The sequence below is a fragment of the Macrotis lagotis genome, chromosome X (genome assembly GCF_037893015.1).
Source record: "Macrotis lagotis isolate mMagLag1 chromosome X, bilby.v1.9.chrom.fasta, whole genome shotgun sequence".
NCBI classification, from domain to species: Eukaryota; Metazoa; Chordata; class Mammalia; order Peramelemorphia; family Peramelidae; genus Macrotis; species Macrotis lagotis.
In genome coordinates, this window is record NC_133666.1 from 93,808,763 (window position 1) to 93,820,344 (window position 11,582).

The 11,582-nt window shown below is 36.3% G+C and overlaps 1 protein-coding gene across 1 annotated transcript in view; it reads left to right on the top strand.

The window, feature by feature from the left end:
* The window catches only part of AUH (AU RNA binding methylglutaconyl-CoA hydratase), a 164,162-nt gene that overhangs the window by 137,943 nt on the left and 14,637 nt on the right, over positions 1 to 11,582 (top strand). Inside the window, exon 9 of the mRNA XM_074200718.1 lies at positions 11,040 to 11,087. Within this exon, the coding sequence (XP_074056819.1) occupies positions 11,040 to 11,087 (48 nt within the window). The remainder of the gene's footprint in view (positions 1 to 11,039; positions 11,088 to 11,582) is intronic.

Below are 11,582 nucleotides of genomic sequence, written 5' to 3' on the forward strand. Positions count from 1 at the left end.
TTAAATTTTGCTTTCCTCACTGTTATGTTGATATACATACTTCACTTTAACACAGTAAACTTCCATAATTGTTTTATTAATAACTTAACTCACTGAAAATTGCCAAATTAACTTGTTTGTAACATGTACATTTGACCATCATCTTAGGACAAAGTGACTTACAAATAAAAAGTCTTAAACTTTTGTTCTCATTACAATAACTCAAACATCCTTAGCTAAAATAATTTTTTTTTATTTTTCTCTTCCCAAAAATATCCCCAAATATACCATAGGTTTTCTTTTTCCTGATATACTTATCCAACTCACATACCTTTGCTTAAACTAGACCTTGAAAATGAAATTATCTTAAAAATTTCCCATTCTTCTTACCTAAAAAATCCCTTCTAAATTAAGGGATCTTAATCCCTATCTAAGCATATACCTGACAGCAGGAGCTGAGCCACACACTTAACCTCTCTGGCTATTAAAACCAATTGACCTAAACTACCTTTTATCTGGTTTGCTCAAAGTAGCTTAACTTTAAAGATCCATCAAAGAACATCAAAGGAAAATGGTTTTATAGATAAAATTTCTAACTGTGTCCAAGCAGATATCATGTGGGTAATCAGATATCTTAAACCAGATTTAATCAACCAGTTGAGACATTATCCAGATGGCTCATTTGCGAAATCAAGTCAGAAAGGGTCCAGCCTCGGACCATACTGAAAAGTTGTCCCTTCAACTGCTCATCCCTGTCATCTGAAGGTTTCAGTCCACTGACCTTCCTGGTTCCATGATACATTGTAGCACTAGCATTTCCTTTTGCTGACTAATCCTGGCATCAGACACAAAATAGAAGTCACATGATCTAAAAATAGTAATTTTGGCTAATTAGGACTCCAAGTGAGTCCAATTCATTAAATTCCAATTATAGTTTTGATTGGGTCCCTACTAATGAACCCCCCACTCAAAGCTCTGAGTGTCCTTCCAGGGTCCTTGCTAAAACCAAGAATTCTAACTATGACTGGCCCTACATACCTCATCTCCTACCTCTTGTTCAAGGCCTCTGATCTCCAAACCCACATCCCTTTGTCTGAAATCATACCTGTTCTATCCATATATAAAGATAATATGTCAAATTCCCCTTGGCTAGAGACCTTTCTCTAACCTGTTGTATTTTACAACAAATAAACACCACCTTTGGCTAGGAGATTGCCTATCAACTCCTAAATTCTCAAATAACAATTAGCTAGAGGCCATCAAAGAAAAATCTCAAATTATCCTTCTTGTTTTCTGCCCATATTAAATAACAAAGCTTTACCATCTTTTTTCTTATCTTTTCCCCTATACCTTGGAATTTAGTCCCAATTGGCTAGTTGATTCCCAAGATCTATCCTCTGGGACATTGGGGAAGGAATTCTTATTACTGCCACCTAACTTTGACTGGTTCTTCCCTATGGCTCACCCATTCTTGACTTTTTTTTCTCTTGAGAGACACAGTCTTGCCATAAGGATTCAAGCAATTTCTTATTTCCTAATTCTCTGGTCACCTGGAGATTTCAGTGACCTAGTTCACCAGATCTTGTCTTCTTGTGAGACTCTCCAGGTCTTTCTTACCTAAATCTATGTGCATAAGCTTATATGACTGATCTCTAATTGGAAGTGGCAGGATATCATCCATTCAGTTGACTTAGAGCTCCAGAGTTTCACTTTTGTTCTCCAGTTTGTTCCTCTCTTCAGGCCTTTCTAGCTGTTGGTTGGAGTCTCACCAAGATGAATCTTGGGCCACCTAAAAAGGGCTTGATGGGTGCTTGCCCTTGTATCGCCTCAGTGGGGCACCTCCTCAGCAGCCAGGGAATCCCAGATGAACCCCTTTTTGTGTGGTATTGGAATCAGCATTGGTTCTCCTTAAATGGAATAGTCAGAAGCCCAGACTGGAGAACAAAAAGGAGTCTGTTTGCTTTTTCAAGAAAAGGGCACAACCTTCTTAACACAAGTTAAAGTTCTAGGAGGAGTGCAAAGTACCAAAGTGTGCGAACCTTTTTTATCCTAATCCCTAATGTAGTCCCAATCCTCTGGCTTGCTACCTTTTGCCTAGATAGCTGGACTCACAACCTTTTCTAGCTAATTGGTGCAAAGCATTTTCAAGCCCTATTTGCATATATTCAGATTGTTTAACCCTATCAGAGAGAGATAATTCATTTTACTGTGTCAGGGAGATATAATTCTGTATCCTATATATGGGGGATGGGGGTCAATCAGCATAGTGCTTATATGACCTTTAGCTCCTTGCTGACATGACTTTGGGGAAAAGAAAGACTCATTGAAACCATGAGGGAGGCTTCATTCAGTTATAATCCCACTGGAGTCTAACTCCTCCACAGTCATCTGAGTCTAGTGACAAGATATGTCACTATGATTGGAAATGGCTCCAGATACAATGGGAGACTTTGATCTTTTTAAACCAAGGCCTTTCCCAGGTTTCAGTTTGTCTAAGGCAGCACCCATTCAATGATTTAAGACTAGATAATTGAGACAAAAGATGACCTAGTTTGCTTACTCTAAAAAATTAATTTAGAAGGAAAGGCCATCAAGGTTTCTGGCCAGAACAGAAATTGCTATTTGCACTTAATCTGAGCCATCTCCTGGGAGCTGTTGTTGGCCAATAGTAAGAGCCAGAGTGAATTGGGCAGTAGCACCATTTGAATTCCAATAGGCTTTATCAAAACCTTGGTTTTCTGGAACTCTAGTTCAAGAAATCATAAATAAAGCTACTTGAGGACAAAGAATTGTCCTAGTTTTTTGAGGAAAATAATGATAGCATTAGTTAAGTAGAGATGAAGGGAAAAAAATCTCACCCCCAAACCCCAAGAAATCTTGCAAGGTTTAAGCCATCAAGCATATGGACAGAGGGAGAGAAGGATATCTGGGAAGAAGGGAGTAAGAAGGGACAGAAGAAAAGGAGGGAGTATAGAAATTGCAGCATTCATCAATTGGAACTGATCAGATTCTAGTTCTTGAAGAGGAGCAATGATAGGAGGATTTTAGTGACACGGGGTTGTGCAAAAGCATCAGCCTCATTGTCCATCAAAGACATTTGGGTTGAACTCCAAGACATAAAAGTCAGTACAACTGAATTGCCATATGTTCAATATTCTGCTGTGATCAATGATTTTTTGACCCGGAAATGCAGACCTCCAAAGAAAAGAAGCTGCAACACAAAAGAAAGTACTAGGAAAGTTAAGAAGAGATTAAAGAAAAGTCACATGCATTGCTAATTAATCTTGACAGGCCAGCTGCCAGGCTCAGCAGAAGTCTGGAAAAAAGAGAGAAACTGAATCCCTCCTGAAATCTCCTTAAGTTACCCCTCAGGGTCCGTGGGAACAGGTGATGACCTGGGAGTGGCCCAGGTCTCCAGCATTGGAGAGTTTGCCTTTTGGAGAGGGATTGAAGGGTTTCAGATTCTGGTATGAGTGGTCTCAGATGTTGGTTCCAGCGCCTGTGCAACCTAGCTGCCCCTTGCCAAAAGAGAACAAGGTTAGGCAGAAGGTCAGGATGGAGTATTTTAACAGAGGGATAAAGGAAGAAGGAAGATTTTTTTTAACAATGCAAACAAAAGATTTACAAAATTTCTTTCCAATTGATTTCAATATTTCTCATGCCCATGGTTCTCTGTATCAACTGGAGATCGTCTTTTTAAGCTAAGGTCTTGACTAAGGCCTTTTCCAGATCTCTTTTAGATGTTTGAAATGATGTTGATGTTTTAAGACCATGACATCAGAGGTTGCCAAGACAAGCTCCTCCAGAGCCATCTGGATTCAGTGACCAGATATGAGTCAGGATAACTGGAGATGGCCCTGGATGTGAGGCAGTCAGGGTTAAGTGCCTTGTCCAAGGTTACACAGCTAATAAGTATCAAGTATCTGAAGATGGATTCACACTCCTGTCTTCCCGACTCTAAGACCAGTGCACTCTCTACTGTGCCACCTAGTTGCCCTAGATACTTGAAATACAAAGAGATAGCAGCTAAATCAGAAAATGAATGACAATGACAACGGAGGAAGTGTGTGTGTGTATGTATGTGTGTGTGTGTGTGTGTGTGTGTGTGTATATATATATATATATATATATATATATATATATATATATATATATATATATATATAGAGAGAGAGAGAGAGAGAGAGAGAGAGAGAGAGAGAGAGAGAGAGAAGGGAAAAAAATGAAGGCTAGCAACAAGACCTTAGAAAACAACTATCCAAAAGGAATGGGTAGAGGAACTCAGAATAGAGTGGTTTGAAACACAGTAAAGGGAAACTGATCAAGGTGATAGAATGGGAAGAAGCACTGTAACATTCCTCTGCAATTGTACAAAGATCTCAGAAATCTAAGGCAAAAAACAGTGGATCATCTTTTCAGCATGAGATAAAAAATTAAAAACACTGACAGAAAGTGCTTAAGAGGGATAGACTGGGACCGGGGTCCCAAACCTTAAGAGCAAAATGGAGCTGTTGTTCTGACCCTGGGATAAAGTTTGGGATCTCATACTTGTCCCAGGGTATAGACACCGTGCATCTTTCTCAAGAAGGGACCTTCAAAACATACCACTTGTGTAAAAATATTCATAGCAACTCTAGTGACAAAGAACTGGAAATTGAGGGAATGCCTATCAGTTGGAGAATGGCTGTGGTATACGTATGTCATGGAACACTATTGATCTATAAGAAGTCATGAGGGATGGGATTTCAGAAAAGCCTGGAAAGACTTGCATAAATTGATGCTCAGTGAGATGAGCAGGACCAGAAGAACATTATATACCTTAACAACAACATGGGGTGATGACCAACCCTGATGGACTTCCTCACTCCAAAAGTGCAATAATCTGGGAAAATTTTAGAGGATCTCTGATGGAAAATACCATTTGTATCCAGAGAAAGAACTGTGGAGTTTAAACAAAGACCAAATATTATTTTCAATTTTTAAAAGTTGTCGTATGTATTAAGTAATTTTGCTATATTTAATGTTTTCTTCCTGTGTTGGAATTTCCTCTGTTCTTCTCTCAACACATTCAGTTTGGATCTATGCATATCATGGAAGCAAATGTAAAGAATATTATCACAGTGCCTTCTGTTGGGGGAGGGGGGAGGGAAAATATTATAAAATTCAAAATCTTGCAATAAAAATGACTGATAGAAAAAAAAGGTGGGACCTTCATCTTGATCCTCTGGTAAAGAATACGTTTGTGGTGCTGTCCATTTAACCTGGTAGTGGAGACATCTAAGCCAGATTGTATAGAGAAGAACAAGTCCAAAGAATGTCACACTAACCCAGGAGAGGGCATCTCTCTCTCCAAACCAGAGAAGAGGCTCTTAGACGCAAACTTGAAGAGTAAAACAGGACAAGGTACCATACCTCTGATTGCTGCAATAGGATAGACCAAGACCATGGAAACTATCAACAGGCTCACCAGAAGTGCATGTAACTTGGTCTTAATACAAAGTTCCAAATAAGACTGGAAGACTAAGTAAGGGGAAATAATAACTCAGAAGAAGAAAATAATTCCAAACCATCTCTTGAGTAAGGTCTCAAAGAAAAACATAATTAGGCTACAAAGTAAATTGGAATTCATAAAAGAAACTAAGAAGAGTTTAAAAAATAATTTTAAGATGCATTATTTTAAATAAAAGAGTTCTAGAAGAATTAGAAGATAAATATGACCCACAGAGAAAAGATTGTATTAAAAAAGTAACTACTTAGCACAAGAGGTACAAAAAGTACTCTTATCAAATAAGAAAGACTCCTTAAAAATTAAAATGCTTAACCCCATTGCCTTACAGAAACTAAAAAATTAAAATGAACCAAGTATAAGTTTATGACTCCATAAGAAGGCAATAAATAGTTGAAGTCAGAAGATTGGAGGAAGAGAAATAGGAAAAAATGTTATATAAATGAATATGTTTAAATATATAATGTTTATGCATGTTATATAAACAACTTGGAAAAAAGATTAAAAAGAGATAATTTAGGAATCATTGAACTTCCTGAACATGAAGAAAAAAATAAAAACCTAGATATCAAGATAAGGTCAACATTAGGTTAAAAAGCCCCCATGACTAAAAATATATAAACTCTTTTTGTAGTGGCAAAGAATTGGAAATTGAAGGGATGTCCATCAGTTGAACAAGTCATGGTATATGAATATGAATATGAATATGATGGAGTATTTTGTTTTGTAAGAAATCATGAATGGCTGGACTTCATAAAAGCCTGGAAAAGCTTACTGATGCTGACCAGAAGAATATTATACATATTAATAGCAACATTAGATGCTGATCAACTAAAATGGATTTGTTCTTCTAAGCAATACAATAAAGATAATTCTAAAGGAATTATGATGGACAATACCTACTCATCCAGGGAAGGAACTACAGACTTTGAATGCAGACCAAACCATGCTATTGTCAATTTTTAAAATTTGTTTTTTTTTTCCTCTCATGGTTTTTTTCCCTTTTTGTTCTAATTCTTTTTTCACAATATGATTATATGTTTAGCATAATTAAACATTTATAACCTTTATTAGAATACTCTAGGGGAGGGAGAGCAAAGGGAGGAAGGGAGAAAACTAGAACACAAAACCTTTCCAAAAAAATGAATGTTAAAAACTATCCTTCCATGTGGTTGGAAAAACAATGAATAAATTTATTTTTTAGAAAAAGATATACTGATAAAGCAATCATTTAAAAAAGTTGCTCAGAAAATAATGTGCCAATAAAACTGATGAATGAAATGTATGCCTATTTATAAAAACAAAAATACTCGGAAGGCAAATGGGAGAAATTAAATAATCTTAGCATAGAAAAAAACAAAATAACCCATTTTTGAAGGTGATAAGAATATGCCATGGATTAAAAATTAATGGAAACAATAGATTTAACAAAGTAACATTAAGTGATGATGATGTTTGTTCTTCATTCTCTCAGAAGACCATGACATCTGGGGAAGTGATGTCATGACAAACACGTGAATTGGATTTGAGTGGGGGTGCTATGCTAATTTACCAACCTCACTTCTCCTCCAGAGCCATCTGGGTCCAGTGACCAGATACGAATCAGGATGATTGGAAATGTCCCGGGATATAGGCAATCAAAGCAAAGTGATTTGTCTAAGATCACACAATAAAAGTCAAGTGTCTGAGACTGGATTGAAACTGGTGTTCAAGACTGAAGCCTTGGAGTCAGGAAGACAGTTGTTCAAATGCTTGGTGTCATGTTATCGTACTATCATCTCCCTGATGTCATGGTCATCTTAGAGAATGAAGGGTAAACATCATCACAATATAGTAGGAACTAAATGAATGTTCCCTGAGACCTGGAACACTTTTTAGCATCAGAAAAAGTACTCCTACATAGTTCATTACTATTTCTTTATATTACTAATAAAACAACAGGAGGTAGCAGGAAGAGAAATTGCATTTAAAGTAACTATAAAATGTTTCAAACATTTGAGAATCTTTCTACCAATATAGACAAAAACTTTTTAAACAAAACATCAAAATAGTCTTACACAAATTTAGGTATAACTAGATGGAGGAATGATAAGCCAGTATTATAAAGTAGTAATACCATCTAAATCACTGTACTTAAGCAGTGCCATAAAAAACTCTTTGTAGAACTTTTTAAAAATAACAAAGGAAAAGAAAAAATTCATCTAGAGGAACAAAAAGGTAAGAATTCTAAGAAAAATTAAGTGGAAGAGGAAGAGGATATAGTAGAACCAGATCTTAAATCATAACTACAAATCTATAATCATCTAAATGTTGCTGATTGTTCGATTATACATTTGACCTGGAAATGCAAGTGTAAAAAGAAAATAGAGCTTTTTATTTAAAGAGTTACAACATAAAAGAAAATAATTGGAAAGTTAAGAAGAGATTAAAGAAAAAGCCATAGTGATTGCTAATTAATCTTGGCAGGCCAGTTGCCAGGCTTAACAGAAGTCTGGAAAAAGAGACTGAGCCCCTCCAGAAATCTTGAATTCCCCCTCAGGGTTCATGGGAAGAGGGGATGACCTGGGAGTGGCCCAAGTCCATCTTTGGAGAGGGATTGAAGGGTCTCTGATTCTGGTATAGATAGTCTCAGATGTTGTTTTCCAGTGCCTGTGCAGCCTAACTGCCCCTTACCAAAAGGTCAGGATGGACTATTTTAATAGAGGGATAAAGGAAGAAGGAAGATTTTTTTTTAACAGTGCAAACAAAAGATTTACAAAATTTGTTTCCAATTGATTTCAGTATTTCCCATGCCCATAGTTCTCTGCTTCAAAATTATGGAATTTTTAAAAAATTTTTATTTTTGATCCATGAAACAGATTAGTATACAACTTCCTGAAGCAAATCAACCCAATATCTTAGTTGTTTAATAAATCCGAAGACTGCAGTAACAGAAGTAAAGAGTCTTTTGAGTGTATATGAGCAATTTTGTTTGTGTGTTTGTGTGTGTGTGTGTGTGTGTGTGTGTGTGTGTGTGTGTGTGTGTGTTGTATATATGTGATGCTTTAGGTTGGGGATCTTTCCCTGGAAAGCCAGATAAAAAGTGGGACAAGGTAAGTATGTGGTTTTTGCCAGGACACATGAATATCCCAGCTACGTAGTCTCATCTCCTTGCTTGGGAAGAAGAGGAAGGTTCTTGTATTATGTGTGTAAACATTTACTTATTGGTTCTGTGTCTTTATCTCTGGGTCTCTTAGTCTTGACTAGTGTCTTTGTATCTTTGTGCGTGGGTCTTAATTTCCTCTCCCATCTTTAGTAGAGAGAATGGATTCCCAGGTGACCCTCCTCCACAGAAGTAGCTGAAAAGGGGAAGAGGACTTGGATTTTGGGATCTTTCCTTTTTTTTCCTTCCTTTCCTGCCTTAGCCTTACCTTTATCTCCTGTCTTTTCTCTTCATCCCAGCAATGATTATACTGAACTGCGCTCAGACCAGGAGAATTTTAAAAATTCTGCCCTAGATCTTCCAAAAACTATGTGGGTTGTACTGTGTGTGTGTGTGTGTGTGTGTGTGTGTGTGTGTGTGTATGCATGTGTGTTTGCTTATTGTGGGAAATCTTGGACCTTTAGCTGTGGGATGACCTAATAAACTAAAAATCGGCAAAAAAAAATTTGGCAAAAAATATTGGGAAAACTGAACACCACTCTGGCAGAAATTAGCTTTGGCTTTAGCTGAAGTATATTATACTATATAACAAGATGTGTCCTAAATATAAAAAGGTACATAAGACAAAAATAAAATAAGGAATTACCTTTTGGATCTATGAATATAGAAGAACAGTGCATGACCGCACCAAGGAGAATCACAGAATATAAAATGGACAATATTTCCCTCCCGTATCTCCCATAAAGAAAGCCAACACCGTTAAGGTTAGAAGAGAAATATTTAGCTAGGAAGAAGTCATTGCTTCAGGTTTCTTCAAGGAAGCTTTCATTTCATTCACTGTACACGCACTATATGCATATATGTGTATATATGCATAAATGTAAATAGACATGAGTATGTGGAATTTTTTTATATGTGTAACCAAAAGAGCTATTTGCCTTAGCACACTGAGAGAGGGCTGAAAGGGGCTTGACCAGGTATCTTGCAACTGTGTTAACATAAGGCAACTTCTTACTCCTGATGTCAGTTCTTTGAGCTGAGATATGCAACACTTCCATTACAATGATGTCTTTGATGACATCCCTTAAGGGGAAAGAGAAAGAAAAGTAAGTGGGACACAAGACTTTTTCCTGCTTAGCAGGTTGGACTTGAATGCCCATCTGAAACTTTATCTTGCCTGATCTCTAACCTTTGAAGAAATGAGTTGTAAAACCAGACTAATCATCTGACCATATATATCCCTGCTATCTCATATTATGCTTACCTCCAGCCCAAACTCCCTGTTTCTTTCAGTTTGAAAGAATAGTGGCACCCTCTACTGAAATGATTAACATTCTCACACTTGACCATAGCTTTCACATAACACTCACAGTAGAGGTAGATAATATGAATTCAAAGGAAGAGAAATTACTGGGTAAGGGAGAGATAGGTAGAACCTTAAAGTGACAGTGGAGACCAAGCAATAACTGAATTCCTGTAGATATCTAAACTTTTTTCTTCCCCCCAATTTCCACAATCTGATTCTACATTCTCAGCCCTCCCACCCCAAATTTTCTACTCTTTCACTATTCATTTTGGAATGCCTATTCCAAAAGCAATAAATTTCCCTTCATTTTACATCTTTTCCTCTCTCACTTCTTCCACTCAAGCCAAGCTTCCCAATGATGGCACAGACATTCAATAAACCCTTTCCAGTATTGGCTGCACATTCACTCATTTCCTTCTGCTCATTGGTTGAAGTGGGAAAAGTTGGAATATCCTTACTTCCCATTGACACTTCTAGGTTTTCCCTCATTCCCATCACTCAGTAACCTTTCTTTGAGGTTCATGCTATTCATATCTACTATTCAATCAAAATCTTTGTATCTGTTGTCACAGACCCAGGTTATTCCTCTTCCTTTTCTTAATGAATTTGGGCTCTCATTTTTCTTGCTATCCCAACTCCTAACTTCATAATACAGAATTTTATTGATTCTTCAAATATGCTAACTATTCAGTTTCTCAACCTTCTCACTTTCTAAGACCTATTTCTCCACCCCACCTTAGCCATAGACTTGATCTTCTCATTATATAATGAAAAAATTAAATTAAGTTTAGGGTTTGACCAGGGCAACCTGTGATTTAAAATATGGGAAGAGATGAAGAGAAATCTTTTCATTCTAGAATGAAAACATTATATAACTATTTTCTTTACAGATTCGAGAAGAAAAGGGAACTTGTTTTTAAAATATTATTTTAGTAAATAGAATTTCTAATGATTGCAAAACAGTCAACTTGAAAATTCAAAGACCTTTCTCTTGTGTTCCACCAGCACTTATGATTCTTATTCTGGGAGGATGAAACAAGTAATTGGTTATAGTATATGTATCATGTAAGTCATTTTTTTATAAAATAAATATCTTTTTTCCCCAGGTGGACTTAGTCACAGGTTTAGCAATAGAAGAAGCCTGTTATGCTCAGGTAATTATTAAAGTTAAATTATATTTCAGTAAATTTTTTAAAATAATATTTAATAATAGTAGGATGTAAGCATCTAAGAGAGGCCAGGGATTTATTTTTTCTGTATATCCCTAATAATTAGCATAGGTTTTGACTCATAGCTTATTTTTATGTAGTTTTTTATTTGATTTAACTCCAGCAAGAATTCTATATAGATTAAAATTATTATTTTTAGTGAATTCCTGTATCTCTAAAACTGGACCAATTTTTTTAGTAGATTGTATTAATTTTGAAAATGTCTTAAATATTTAGAGTAGTGTTATATGTTTATGTAGCAGTAATATGGTAATTTGATCTAATACAGGTCTTTTTCTTACACCAGAGGTGTCAAAGTCAAGTCAATCAGAGTTTAGAGCTTATATTTCCAGTGGTGGCAGGAACCAGATAAAATATAATTGGGAAATGTTTAACAATTAAATTGTGATTTTATAAGTCACTATGCAACTGTCAGAAATC